The sequence below is a fragment of the Oncorhynchus gorbuscha genome, linkage group LG21 (assembly GCF_021184085.1).
Source record: "Oncorhynchus gorbuscha isolate QuinsamMale2020 ecotype Even-year linkage group LG21, OgorEven_v1.0, whole genome shotgun sequence".
NCBI lineage: Eukaryota > Metazoa > Chordata > Actinopteri > Salmoniformes > Salmonidae > Oncorhynchus > Oncorhynchus gorbuscha.
Window position 1 is genome coordinate 8568395 of NC_060193.1, and position 14808 is coordinate 8583202.

Consider the following 14808-nt stretch of genomic DNA (forward strand, 5'->3'; position numbering starts at 1 on the left):
GCGAGAGAGAAACAAGAGAGAGAGAGACAAGAGACACGAGAGAGAGAGAGACAAGTGAGAGACAGAGAGAAAGAGAGAGAGAGACAAGTGAGAGAGAGCGAGAGAGAGACAAGTGAGAGAGCGAGAGAGAGACAAGTGAGAGAGCGAGAGAGAGAAAGAGAGAGAGAGAGGTTAGAGAGACAAGTGAGAGAGAGACAAGTGAGAGAGACAAGTGAGACAAGTCTGCCCTCACCACTACTTACCAGTCTGCCCCCCAACTTACCAGTCATCCTGAATCTACCTACAAAAAGAAGACCTGACTAAATTGTCTCAATCTCTACATCTGTGGCTCCATAATGTTGGACAGTGAATTCGGAAAGAATTCAGACCTCGTTGACTTTTTCCACATTTTGTTACAGCCTTATTTTAAAATGGATTAAATGAAGAGTTTGGAGCGAGTGGTCGCATCGGCGCTTCGCTCCCGCATGTAGTATAACTTTTTACATTTCATTATATTTCATTATAGCACAACGGTTTGATTTGTCTAATCTTAGCAATTTCTTCTCAGCTAGCTACATAGCCGTCTTTGTATCAAAGATAATTGCGTAATTATCGTATTTCGCCGTCCTAACGTAGTCTTCACTAGCCAGCTAGCTAACGTCCACTGATTAGCTGCACTGGGAAAACTATTACACTCAACTGAACGACTTGATTAGTGTAGTGTTAGCTAGCTACATAGCTGTCTTTGCTGTCTTCGTATCTTCGTTCCAAGATAATTGTGTTGTTTAGGATTAGAGTGTGTAGTCTTAGAGTGATTATCTTAATTTACCGAGATTAGCTAGCCAACTATTTGTCGTCCTTAACGTAGGAGACTCTGCTAGCTAGCCAACAGCTAGCCAACGCTAGCCAACGTCTTCTGAATAGAACTCAACAACCCGGTCGCATTCACAGGTAGTATCACATTTTCATTTCATTTCATTACAGTACAACGGTTTGATTTGTTTGATCGTAGCTAGCTACTTAGCTAGCTACATAGCCGTCTTTGTATCAAAGATAATTGTGTAGTCTAGAGCGATTTTCTAGGTTAGCTAGCCAGCTATTGTCGTTCTTTTAACGCAACGTAACGTAAACAACACTACTAGCTAGCCAGCTAGCCCCCGAATAGCAGCACTGTAGAAACTATTACACTCAACGGAACGACTTGATTAGTGTAGTGTCAACAACGCACCCACTGCCAGCTAGCCTACTTCAGCAGTACTGTATCATTTTAATCATTTTAGTCAATAAGATTCTTGCTACGTAGCTTAACTTTCTGAACATTCGAGACGTGTAGTCCACTTGTCATTCCAATCTCCTTTGCATTAGCGTAGCCTCTTCTGTAGCCTGTCAACTATGTGTCTGTTTATCCCTGTTCTCTCCTCTCTGCACAGACCATACAAACGCTCCACACCGCGTGGCCGCGGCCACCCTAATCTGGTGGTCCCAGCGCGCACGACCCATGTGGAGTTCCAGGTCTCCGGTAGCCTCTGGAACTGCCGATCTGCGGTCAACAAGGCAGAGTTCATCTCAGCCTATGCCTCCCTCCAGTCCCTCGACTTCTTGGCACTAACGGAAACATGGATCACCACAGACAACACTGCTATTCCTACTGCTCTCTCTTCGTCCGCCCACGTGTTCTCGCACACCCCGAGAGCTTCTGGTCAGCGGGGTGGTGGCACCGGGATCCTCATCTCTCCCAAGTGGTCATTCTCTCTTTCTCCCCTTACCCATCTGTCTATCGCCTCCTTTGAATTCCATGCTGTCACAGTTACCAGCCCTTTCAAGCTTAACATCCTTATCATTTATCGCCCTCCAGGTTCCCTCGGAGAGTTCATCAATGAGCTTGATGCCTTGATAAGCTCCTTTCCTGAGGACGGCTCACCTCTCACAGTTCTGGGCGACTTTAACCTCCCCACGTCTACCTTTGACTCATTCCTCTCTGCCTCCTTCTTTCCACTCCTCTCCTCTTTTGACCTCACCCTCTCACCTCCCCCCCTACTCACAAGGCAGGCAATACGCTTGACCTCATCTTTACTAGATGCTGTTCTTCCACTAACCTCATTGCAACTCCCCTCCAAGTCTCCGACCACTACCTTGTATCCTTTTCCCTCTCGCTCTCATCCAACACCTCCCACACTGCCCCTACTCGGATGGTATCGCGCCGTCCCAACCTTCGCTCTCTCTCCCCCGCTACCCTCTCCTCTTCCATCCTATCATCTCTTCCCTCCCCTCAAACCTTCTCCAACCTATCTCCTGGTTCTGCCTCCTCAACCCTCCTCTCCTCCCTCTCTGCATCCTTTGACTCTCTATGTCCCCTATCCTCCAGGCCGGCTCGGTCCTCCCCTCCCGCTCCGTGGCTCGATGACTCATTGCGAGCTCACAGAACAGGGCTCCGGGCAGCCGAGCGGAAATGGAGGAAAACTCGCCTCCCTGCGGACCTGGCATCCTTTCACTCCCTCCTCTCTACATTTTCTCCTCTGTCTCTGCTGCTAAAGCCACTTTCTACCACGCTAAATTCCAAGCATCTGCCTCTAACCCTAGGAAGCTCTTTGCCACCTTCTCCTCCCTCCTGAATCCTCCCCCCCTCCTCCCTCTCTGCAGACGACTTCGTCAACCATTTTGAAAAGAAGGTCGACGACATCCGATCCTCGTTTGCTAAGTCAAACGACACCGCTGGTTCTGCTCACACTGCCCTACCCTGTGCTCTGACCTCTTTCTCCCCTCTCTCTCCAGATGAAATCTCGCGTCTTGTGACGGCCGGCCGCCCAACAACCTGCCCGCTTGACCCTATCCCCTCCCCTCTTCTCCAGACCATTTCCAGAGACCTTCTCCCTTACCTCACCTCGCTCATCAACTCATCACTGACCGCTGGCTACGTCCCTTCCGTCTCCTCCAGCCTTCAGGTAATCCCTCCCTGTGTCAGGGATTCATCTCCCCCTCTGTCTGTCTGCCTGGTTAACTCTGTTCCCCTCTGTCTGTCTGCGTGGTTAACTCTGTTCCCCTCTGTCTGTCTGTGTGGTTAACTCTGTTCCCCTCTGTCTGTCTGTGTGGTTAACTCTGTTCCCCTCTGTCTGTCTGTCTGGTTAACTCTGTTCCCCTCTGTCTGTCTGTGTGGTTAACTCTGTTCCCCTCTGTCTGTCTGTGTGGTTAACTCTGTTCCCCTCTGTCTGTCTGCCTGGTTAACTCCGTTCCCCTGTGTAGTTAACTCTGTTAAATAACAGTAAATATTACACTCACAGAAGTTCCAAAAGAATAAAGACATTACAAATGTTATATTATGTCTATATACAGTGTTGTAATGGTGTGCAAATAGTTAGAGTACAAAAGGAAAAATAAATGTATTTACAACGGTGTTAGTTCTTCACTGGTTGCTCTCTCTCTCTCTCTCTCTCTCTCTCTCTCTCTCTCTCTCTCTCTCTCTCTCTCTCTCTCTCTCTCTCTCTCTCTCTCTCTCTCTCTCTCTCTCTCTCTCTCTAGCACTTGAGTCGTAGTAAAAACAGGATGCCTATCTAGGCGTTAGCTTGGCGACACACACACGCACATTTTATGAACAATAGGAGGCTTGTGAAACCTCTCACTGATATTAGTGCACACCTGTGTGGGCCTGAGTTCGTCTGTCCATGTTAGAGGTCGTCTGTCCGTGTTAGAGGTTGTCTGTCCGTGTTAGAGGTCGTCTGTCCGTGTTAGAGGTCGTCTGTCCGTGTTAGAGGTCGTCTGTCCGTGTTAGAGGTCGTCTGTCCGTGTTAAGAGATCGTCTGTCCGTGTTAGAGGTCGTCTGTCCGTGTTAGAGGTCTAGAGGTCGTCTGTCCATGTTAGAGGTCGTCTGTCCGTGTTAGAGGTCTAGAGGTCGTCTGTCCATGTTAGAGGTCGTCGGTCCGTGTTAGAGGTCGTCTGTCCGTGTTAGAGGTCGTCTGTCCGTGTTAGAGGTCGTCTGTCCGTGTTAGAGGTCGTCTGTCCGTGTTAGAGGTCGTCTGTCCGTGTTAGAGGTCGTCTGTCCGTGTTAGTGGTTGAGAGGTGTCAGACTCAGGGCAGTGATTTAATAAATAGAGTACAATGTTAAATTCAAACAAAAGAAGTTCACTGATTAGATTTTTTTGTTTCTTTTGATTAGTCCCAAATGGCACTCTAATCCTGGGAAAAAGTAGCGCACTACATAGGAGATAGCATCCCAAATGTCATCCTGATCTTTCTCTACAGTTATGCAATTTCCATCCACTTCTTCGCCAAGAAGGTTGAGAACTCCGTTCATGAGAAAAGGAGAAAGAGAGAAAGAGCGAGACAGACAGAGAGAGAGAGAGGAGAGAGAGAAACAGAGAGAGACAGAGAGAGAGAGAGAGAGAAACAGAGAGAGACAGAGAGAGAGAGAGAGAGAGAGAGGAGAGAGAGAAACAGAGAGAGACAGAGAGAGAGCGAGAGACAAAGAGAGAGTGAGAGACAAAGAGAGAGAGAGCGAGAGAAAGAGAGAGAGAGCGAGAGACAGAGAGAGAGCGAGAGACAGAGAGAGAGAGCGAGAGAGAGAGAGAGCGAGAGAGAGCGAGAGAGAGAGCGAGAGAGAGTGTGTGTGTGAGGGAAAGAGATTGTTCTAGATTAACTTTGAAAGGGAAAATGTGCACTACTCCACCCAGTTCAACTATATTGTAATATGTTACCTAGCTAACATACACAAACACTAAGATACATACAATTGAAGTCAGAAGTTTACATATATATATATATATATCTTAGCCAAATACATTTAAACTCAAGTTTTTCACAATTCCTGACATTTAATCCGAGTAAAAATTCCCTGTCCTATGTCAGTTAGGATCACCACTATATTTTTAAGAATGTGAAATGTCAGAATAATAGTAGAGAGACTGATTTATTTCAGCCTTTATTTCTTTCATTACAGTGGGTCAGAAGTTTATATACACTCAGTTAGTATTTGGTAGCATTGCCTTTAAATTGTTTAACTTGGGTCAAACATTTTGGGTAGCCTTCCACAAGCTTCCCACAGTAAGTTGGGTGAATTTTGGCCCATTCCTCCTGACAGAGCTGGTGTAACTGAGTCAGGTTTGTAGGCCTCCTTGCTCGCACACGCTTTTTCAGTTCTGCCCACACATGTTCTATAGGATTGAGGTCAGGGCTTTGTGATGGACACTCCAATACCTTGACTTTGTTGTCCTTAAGCCATTTTGCCACAACTTTGGAAGTATGCTTGGGGTCATTGTCCATTTGGAAGGCCAATTTGCGACCAAGCTTTAACTTCCTGACTGATGTCTTGAGCTGTTGCTTCAATATATCCACAATTTTCCTACCTCATGAAGCCATCTATTTTGTGAAGTGCACCAGTCCCTCCTGCAGCAAAGCACCCCTACAACATGATGCTGCCACCCCCGTGCTTCACGGTTGGGATGGTGTTTTTCGGGTTGCAAGCGTACCCCTTTTTCCTCCAAACATAACGATGGTCATTATGGCCATACATTTCTATTTTTGTTTCAAAAGACCAGAGGACATTTCTCCAAAAAGTATGATCTTTGTCCCCATGTGCAGTTGTCAACCGCAGTTTGACTTTTTTATGGCGGTTTTTGAGCAGTGGCTTCTTCCTTGCTGAGCGGCCTTTCAGGTTATGTCGATATAGGACTCGTTTTAATGTGGATATAGATACTTTTGTTCCTGTGTCCTCCAGCATCGTCCTTTGCTGTTGTTCTGGGATTGATTTGCACCTTTCGCACCAAAGTACGTTCATCTCTAGGAGACAGAACGCGTCTCCTTCCTGAGCGGTATAACGGCTGCGTGGTCCCATGGTGTTTATACTTGTGTACTATTGTTTGTACAGATGAGCGTGGTACCTTCAGGCATTTTGAAATTGATCCCAAGGATGAACCAGACTTGTGGAGGTCTACAATTTTATTTCTGAGGTCTTGGCAGATTTCTTTTTATTTTCCCATGATGTCAAGCAAAGAGGCGCTGAGTTTGAAGGTAGGACTTGAAATACATCCACAGGTACACCTCCAATTGACTCAAATTATGTCAATTAGCCTATCAGAAGCTTCTAAAACCATGACATCATTTTCTGTCATTTTCCAAGCTGTTTAAAGGCAGTCAACTTAGTGTATGTAAACCTCTGACCCACTGGAATTGTAACACAGTGAATTATAAGTTAAATAATCTGTCTGTAAACAATTGTTGGACAAATTACTTGTGTCACGCACAAAGTAGATGTCCTAACAGACTTGCAAAAACTATAGTTTGTTAACAAGCAATTTGTGGAGTGGTTGAAAAACAAGTTTTAATGACTCCAACCTAAGTGTATGTGGTGTATGTAAACCTCCGACTTCAACTGTAAACAGGTCTCAGGGACACTAGATAGACCTGTAGAAACACAAACATTCCAATTCCAAGATTCCAACACTCTTAAACCTCCATCTCACCCACCGACACAATTAACATTCCCCACTACCATTCCCCACTACCATTCCCCACTACCATTCCCCACTACCATTCCCCACTACCATTCCCCACTACCATTCAGCACTACCATTCAGCACTACCATTCCGCACTACCATTCCCCACTACCATTCCCCACTACCATTCCCCACTACCATTCCCCACTACCATTCCCCACTACCATTCCCCACTACCATTCAGCACTACCATTCCCCACTACCATTCCCCACTACCATTCCCCACTACCATTCCCCACTACCATTCCCCACTACCATTCCCCACTACCATTCAGCACTACCATTCAGCACTACCATTCCCCACTACCATTCAGCACTACCATTCAGCACTACCATTCCCCACTACCATTCCCCACTACCATTCCCCACTACCATTCCCCACTACCATTCCCCACTACCATTCCCCACTACCATTCCCCACTACCATTCCCCACTACCATTCCCCACTACCATTCCCCACTACCATTCCCCACTACCATTCCCCACTACCATTCCCCACTACCATTCAGCACTACCATTCCCCACTACCATTCCCCACTACCATTCCCCACTACCATTCCCCACTACCATTCAGCACTACCATTCAGCACTACCATTCCCCACTACCATTCAGCACTACCATTCCCCACTACCATTCCCCACTACCATTCCCCACTACCATTCCCCACTACCATTCCCCACTACCATTCAGCACTACCATTCCCCACTACCATTCAGCACTACCATTCCCCACTACCATTCAGCACTACCATTCCCCACTACCATTCAGCACTACCATTCCCCACTACCATTCAGCACTACCATTCCCCACTACCATTCAGCACTACCATTCCCCACTACCATTCCCCACTACCATTCAGCACTACCATTCCCCACTACCATTCCCCACTACCATTCAGCACTACCATTCCCCACTACCATTCCCCACTACCATTCCCCACTACCATTCCCCACTACCATTCAGCACTAACATTAGATACTGTATCTATTCCAGACTACCATTAGATACTGTATCTATTCCAGACTAACATTAGATACTGTATCTATTCCAGACTAACATTAGATACTGCATGCATTCCAGAACCCAAATCCCAACACCCTGTACAATACTGTAACATACGGACAGACATTAGACACTGTATCAAAGTTCACTCAGCCTATGACTGTATTTACACTACTGCTTAAATACACCAATATGACTCCCTGCTACAATACATGTGAAATAAAATGTAGAAAGTTAACTGTCTATCTATGAGGCTTAGACAGGTAACAATCTAGTATTTAAGTTGACTAAGCCTTCACACGGTTAACTATCAATCGGTGTACTTTTGTTTAGGCACATGTCTTCTATTTAATACAGTTTTAATTCCCCCCCTAACTATTTATCTCAAATCAAAATCTAATTTTATTGGTCACATACACATGGTTAGCAGATGTTATTGGTCACATGGTTAGCAGATGTTATTGGTCACATGGTTAGCAGATGTTATTGGTCACGTGGTTAGCAGATGTTATTGGTTACATGGTTAGCAGATGTTATTGGTCACATACACATGGTTGGCAGATGTTATTGGTCATTACACATGGTTAGCAGATGTTATTGGTCACATGGTTAGCAGATGTTATTGGTCACATGGTTAGCAGATGTTATTGGTCACATGGTTAGCAGATGTTATTGGTCACATGGTTAGCAGATGTTTTTGGTTACATGGTTAGCAGATGGTTTTGGTCATTACACATGATTAGCAGATGTTATTGGTCACATGGTTAGCAGATGTTATTGGTCACATGGTTAGCAGATGTTATTGGTCACATGGTTAGCAGATGTTATTGGTCACATGGTTAGCAGATGTTATTGGTCACATGGTTAGCAGATGTTATTGGTCACATGGTTAGCAGATGTTATTGGTCACATGGTTAGCAGATGTTATTGGTTACATGGTTAGCAGATGTTATTGGTTACATGGTTAGCAGATGTTATTGGTCACATGGTTAGCAGATGTTATTGGTCACATGGTTAGCAGATGTTATTGGTCACATGGTTAGCAGATGTTATTGGTCACATGGTTAGCAGATGTTATTGTGAGTGTAGCGAAATGCTTGTGCTTCTAGTTCCGACAGCGCAGCAGTATCTAACAGGTCATATCTAACAATTCCACAACTAAATCTAATACACACAATCTAGTAAAGGAATGGGATAAGGATATATGAGTATAAAATATATGTATATATCTACGTGGGTAAATATTTTCATAATATAGAATCCCTCCCTCAGTGATATACCGCCTGGATACTTTACTTAAGAGCAGTAGAACTGGAGAACACGCACGCACGCACGCACGCACGCACGCACGCACACACACACACACACACACACACACACACACACTGGGGTTTGGCGCCACTACGATGACATCATGTTGTGTTCGCGTGGTCCTAAACAGCTAAGTAATTTATCGGTTCTGTCAACTCTCCCATACTCAACACTGTACTTATCCTTACACACACACACACACACACGGCCCTTAAACTTCCATGCTTCCGCACTCCTAGACTTTTCCGGTAACTACAAAATTAGTGTCTACAAGATCTACTTGTGTTTGGTTCATATGCTGTATTTCATGGTGTTTGGGTTAACACAAGTTGCACAGTTAATGGCTGGGTTTTCTCAAAAGGATGTACATTATGGATTTCTCTATGGCTCTGAGTCCCAAATGGCACCCTTTCCCTATGTAGTGCACTTCTTTTGACCAGAGTCCAATGAGCCCTGGTTAAAAGTAGTGCACTACATAGGGAATAGGCTACCATTTGGGATGAAGCCATAGTCTCAACTTGAAAATAGCTCACCAGAGTGAGTTACCACCACAACACCCTAATGAGTATAATCAAGAAAGAGGAGGGACAGAGAGGGCAGAGAGGAGGTAGAGAGGGGGGATAGAGGAGAGAAAGAGAGGGCAGAGAGGAGGGAGAAAGGAGGTAGAGAGGGGGGACAGAGGAGGGACAGAGAGGGCAGAGAGGAGGTAGAGAGGGGGATAGAGGAGAGAAAGAGAGGGCAGAGAGGAGGGAGAAAGGAGGTAGAGAGGGGGACAGAGGAGGGACAGAGAGGGCAGAGAGGAGGTAGAGAGGGGGATAGAGGAGGTAGAGAGGGGGATAGAGGAGAGAAAGAGAGGGCAGAGAGGAGGGAGAAAGGAGGTAGAGAGGGGGACAGAGGAGGGACAGAGAGGGCAGAGAGGAGGTAGAGAGGGGGGATAGAGGAGAGAAAGAGAGGGAGAGAGGGAGAAAGGAGGTAGAGAGGGGGACAGAGGAGGGAAAGAAGGGGAAGAGAGGAGGGAGAGAGAGGGCAGAGAGGAGGTAGAGAGGGGGGATAGAGGAGAGAAAGAGATGGCAGAGAGGGAGAAAGGAGGTAGAGAGGGGGGACAGAGGAGGGACAGAGAGGGCAGAGAGGAGGTAGAGAGGGGGATAGAGGAGGTAGAGAGGGGGATAGAGGAGAGAAAGAGAGGGCAGAGAGGAGGGAGAAAGGAGGTAGAGAGGGGGGACAGAGGAGGGACAGAGAGGGCAGAGAGGAGGTAGAGAGGGGGGATAGAGGAGAGAAAGAGAGGGAGAGAGGGAGAAAGGAGGTAGAGAGGGGGGACAGAGGAGGGAAAGAAGGGGAAGAGAGGAGGGAGAGTGGGGGACAGAGAGGGCAGAGAGGATGGAGAGAGGGGGAAAGAGGGGGCAGAGAGGAGGAAGAGAGGAGGTAGAGAGGGGGAAAGAGAGGGGGCAGAGAGGAGGTAGAGAGGGGGAAAGAGGAGGGAAAGAGGGGGTAGAGAGGAGAGAGAGAGGAGGGAAAGAGGAGGGAAAGAGGGGGCAGAGAGGATGAAGGGAGGAGGGAAAGAGGGGGCAGAGAGAAGGTGGAGAGGGGGAAAGAGGGGGCAGAGAGGAGAGAGAGAGGAGGGAGAAAGGAGGTAGAGAGGAGGCAGAGAGGATGAAGGGAGGAGGAGGAAAGAGGGGGCAGAGAGGAGGGGGTTACAGAGGAGGGAAAGAGAGGAGGGAGAGAGGAGGTAGAGAGGAGGCAGAGAGCATGAAGGGAGGAGGGAAAGAGGGGACAGAGAGGAGAGAGGGGGAACAGAGGAGGGAAAGAGGAGGAGAGGAAGAGAAGGGATAGAGGATGAAGAGAGGAGAGGAAGAGGGGGCAAAGAGGGGGAGGAGCGGGGCGAGAGAGGACGGAGAGAGGGGGGGATGAGAGGGCAGAGAGAAGAGAGCGAGGAGGGAGAGAGGCGAGGAAGAGGAGGGAGAGGGAGAGAGGAGGGGAAGATGAGGGGAGGGGAGAGGAGGGAGAGAGGAGGAGAGATGAGATGAGGGAGAGAGGAGGGGAAGATGAGGGGAGGGGAGAGGAGGGAGAGAGGAGGGGAAGAGGAGGGGAAAATGAGGGAGAGAGGAGGGAGAGAGGAGGGGAAGATGAGGGAGAGATGAGGGAGAGAGGAGGGAGTGTTGAACATAGCAGAGAAAAGAGCATAAATATTTAAAGAGTTCTGAAGAGTGTTTCTGTTATAAGTTCTAAGGTGTGTATTTGTGCATGTACATCACTGCATAAAGGTGTATCTAGTCTGTGTGTGTGTGTGTGTGTGTGTGTGTGTGTGTGTGTGTGTGTGTGTGTGTGTGTGTGTGTGTGTGTGTGTGTGTGTGTGTGTGTGTGTGTGTGTGTGTGTGTGTGTGTGTGTGTGTGTGTGTGTGTGTGTGTGTGTGTGTGTATCTAGTCTGTGTGTGTGTGTGTGTATATCTAGTCTGTGTGTGTATATCTAGTCTGTGTGTGTGTGTATCTAGTCTGTATGTGTGTGTATCTAGTCTGTATGTGTGTGTGTGTATATCTAGTCTGTGTGTGTATATCTAGTCTGTGTGTGTGTGTATCTAGTCTGTATGTGTGTGTGTGTATATCTAGTCTGTGTGTGTATACCTAGTCTGTATGTGTGTGTGTGTATATCTAGTCTGTGTGTGTATATCTAGTCTGTGTGTGTGTGTGTATATCTAGTCTGTGTGTGTATATCTAGTCTGTGTGTGTGTGTGTGTGTGTGTGTGTGTGTGTGTGTGTGTGTGTGTGTGTGTGTGTGTGTGTGTGTGTGTGTGTGTGTGTGTGTGTGTGTGTGTGTGTGTGTGTGTGTGTGTGTGTGTGTGTGTGTATTCCTACCTTCAGTCTCCTCTGCAGTCTCAGGTGAGGGTGTGTCCTGCCCCCAGCAGTCAGTCTCCCCTCTCCCTGCAGTAATTATTATGTTTAATTATTATTATGTACTTCTGGCTTGCCTAATGCTACTAACTTATATTAATACCGATAACAAATAACAATCGGTGGTAGAGACATACACACAATGGTACAGAAGTATTATTGAAGTTACGAAAGGGACCAGCTGAACCCTTCCCCAGCCCCAAGGCATGTTCAGCAGCACGCAACAGTGTTGTTGTTAAGTTCAGATAGAAAAATACGCTAAGCAGAACAAAAAAAATACTTCTCTGACATGTAGAACAGAAGTCCATCCCGTCCACCCACTAGAAAGACAGAGAGGCCTCTCCTACCTGTAGTACCGACGTGGACCACTAGTAGGCGTCGCAGAGACACCAAGTCAGTGTCCTTTAAGCCCGCCTCCAACTGCCTCACCACGCCACGCCCTGGCTGGCTCGTCACCACGGTTACCTGGAAGCCAATGGGAGATCAAATGAGTCAATACATCAATCAAACCACTTAGTGTACAAAACATTAAGAACACCTGCTCTTTCCATGACAGACTGACCAGGTGAATCCAGGTGAAAGCTATGAACCCTTATTGATGTCACCTGTTAAATCCACTTCAATCAGTGTAGATGAAGGGGAGGAGACGGGTTAAAGAAGGATTTTTAAGCCTTCAGACAATTGAATCATGTATTGTGTTTGTGTGCCATTCAGAGGGAAAATGGGAAAGACAAAGAGAACGAAGTGCGTTTGAACAGGATATGGTAGTAGGTGCCAGGCGCACCAGCTGGTGTTAAGAACTGCAACACTGCTGGGTTTTTCAAGCTCAACAGTTTCCTGTGTGTATCAAGAATGGTCCACCACCCCAAAGGACATCCAGCCAGCTTGACACAACTGTGGGAAGCATTGGAGTCAACATGGACCAGCATCTCTGTGGAACGCTTTCCACACCTTGTAGAGTCCACATGGACCAGCATCTCTGTGGAACGCTTTCCACACCTTGTAGAGTCCACATGGTCCAGTATCCCTGTGGAACGCTTTCCACACCTTGTAGAGTCCACATGGTCCAGTATCCCTGTGGAACGCTTTCCACACCTTGTAGAGTCCATGCCCCAACGACTTGAGGCTGTTCTCAAAAGGGGAGAGGGGTGCAACGCAATGAAGATGTTCTTAATGTTTTGTCCACTCCGTGTCAGTCACCCATTCAATGAGTCAAGACTACAAGTCGGTTGATGGAGAGAGTGTGTCTGTCTGACTGACTACAAGTCGGTAGATGGAGAGAGTGTGTCTGTCTGACTGACTACAAGTCAGTTGATGGAGAGAGTGTGTCTGTCTGACTACAAGTCGGCTGATGGAGAGAGTGTGTCTGTCTGACTGACTACAAGTCGGTTGATGGAGAGAGTGTGTCTGTCTAATCTACAACCTTTCTACAATACACCTGGAGATCCCCCAGACGGAGCAACGTGTCCTTGGGACATTCTGAAAATATTCAGACCCATTGACTTTTTCCACATTTTGTTTACGTTATAGCTTTATTCTAAAAATGGATTAAATAGTTTTTTCCCTCATCAATCCACACAATACCCATAATGCCATCACAATACCCCATAATGCCATCACAATACCCCATAATGACATCACAATACCCCATAATGACATCAAAATAACCCACAATGACATCACCATACCCCATAATGACAAAGCAAAAACAGGTTCAGAATTTTAGCAAGTTAATCCATTTAAAAAAAGAAATATCCCATTTACATAAGTATTCAGACCCTTTAGTCATTTGTTGAAGCACCTTTGGCAGCGATTACAGCATTGAGTCTTCTTGGGTATAACGCTACAAGCTTGGCACACCTGTATTTGGAGAGTTTCTCCCATTCTTCTCTGCAGATCCTCTCAAGCTCTGTCAGGTTGGATGGGGAGCGGCGCTGCACAGCTATTTTCAGGTCTCTCCAGAGATGTTCGATCGGGCTCAAGTCTGGGCTCTGGCTGGGCCCCTCAAGGACATTCAGAGACTTGTCCCAAATTCACTCCTGCGTTGTCTTGGCTGTGCGCTTAGGGTTGTTGTCCTTGGTTTCAGCAGACCAGAGAATCTTGTTTCTCATGGTCTGAGAGTCCTTTAGGTGCCTTTTGGCAAACTCCAAGTGGGCTGTCATGTGCCTTTTACTGAGGAGTGGATTCCATCTGGCCACTCTACCATAAAGGCCTGATTGGTGGAGTGCTGTAGAGATGATTGTCCTTCTGAAAGGTTCTCTCATCTCCACAAAGGAACTCTGGAACTCTGTCAGAGTGACCATCGGGTTCTTGGTCACCTCCCTGACCAAGGCCCTTCTCCCCTGATTGTTCAGTTTGGCTGGGCAGCCAGCTCTAGGAAGAGTCTTGGTGGTTCCAAACTTCTTCCATTTCAGAATGATGGGGGCCACTTTGTTCTTGAGGACCTTTAATGCTGCAGACACTTTTTGGTACCCTTCCTCAGATCTGTGCCCCAAAACAATCCTGTTTCAGAGCTCTACAGACAATTCATTCGAACTCATGGCTTGATTTTTGCTCTGACATGCACTGTCAACTGTGGGACCTTATATTGACAGGTGTGTGCCTTTCCAAATCATGTCCAATCAATTAAATTTAACACAGATGGACTCCAAATTAACATCTCAAGGATGATAAATGAACAGGGCCCTTGTTTCTTTCCCTTTAGCTTCTAGAAATGGAGCACAAGAGATTGGTGTTGTAACGGGCTCGTGGTAACAGCTGGAGCGGAATCAGTGGAACGGTATCAAACACATCAAACATGGTTCCGTTGCCATTGGTAACGGCTGGAGCGGAATCAGTGGAACGGTATCAAACACATCAAACATGGTTCCGTTGCCATTGGTAACGGCTGGAGCGGAATCAGTGGAACGGTATCAAACACATCAAACATGGTTCCGTTGCCATTGGTAACGGCTGGAGCGGAATCAGTGGAACGGTATCAAACACATCAAACATGGTTCCGTTGCCATTGGTAACGGCTGGAGCGGAATCAGTGGAACGGTATCAAACACATCAAACATGGTTCCGTTGCCATTGGTAACGGCTGGAGCGGAATCAGTGGAACGGTATCAAACACATCAAACATGGTTCCGTTGCCATTGGTA

General features: G+C 46.9%; 1 protein-coding gene across 2 annotated transcripts in view; it reads right to left on the reverse strand.

Moving 5' to 3' along the window:
- Nucleotides 1-14808, reverse strand: part of LOC124007920 (meiosis 1 associated protein) — a 72635-nt gene that overhangs the window by 50710 nt on the left and 7117 nt on the right. For both annotated transcript variants that reach the window (XM_046318799.1, XM_046318798.1), the window contains exons 4-5: nt 12013-12130; nt 11630-11695 (exon numbers count right to left, since the gene is read on the reverse strand). In XM_046318799.1, the coding sequence (XP_046174755.1) occupies nt 11630-11695; nt 12013-12130 (184 nt within the window). The remainder of the gene's footprint in view (nt 1-11629; nt 11696-12012; nt 12131-14808) is intronic.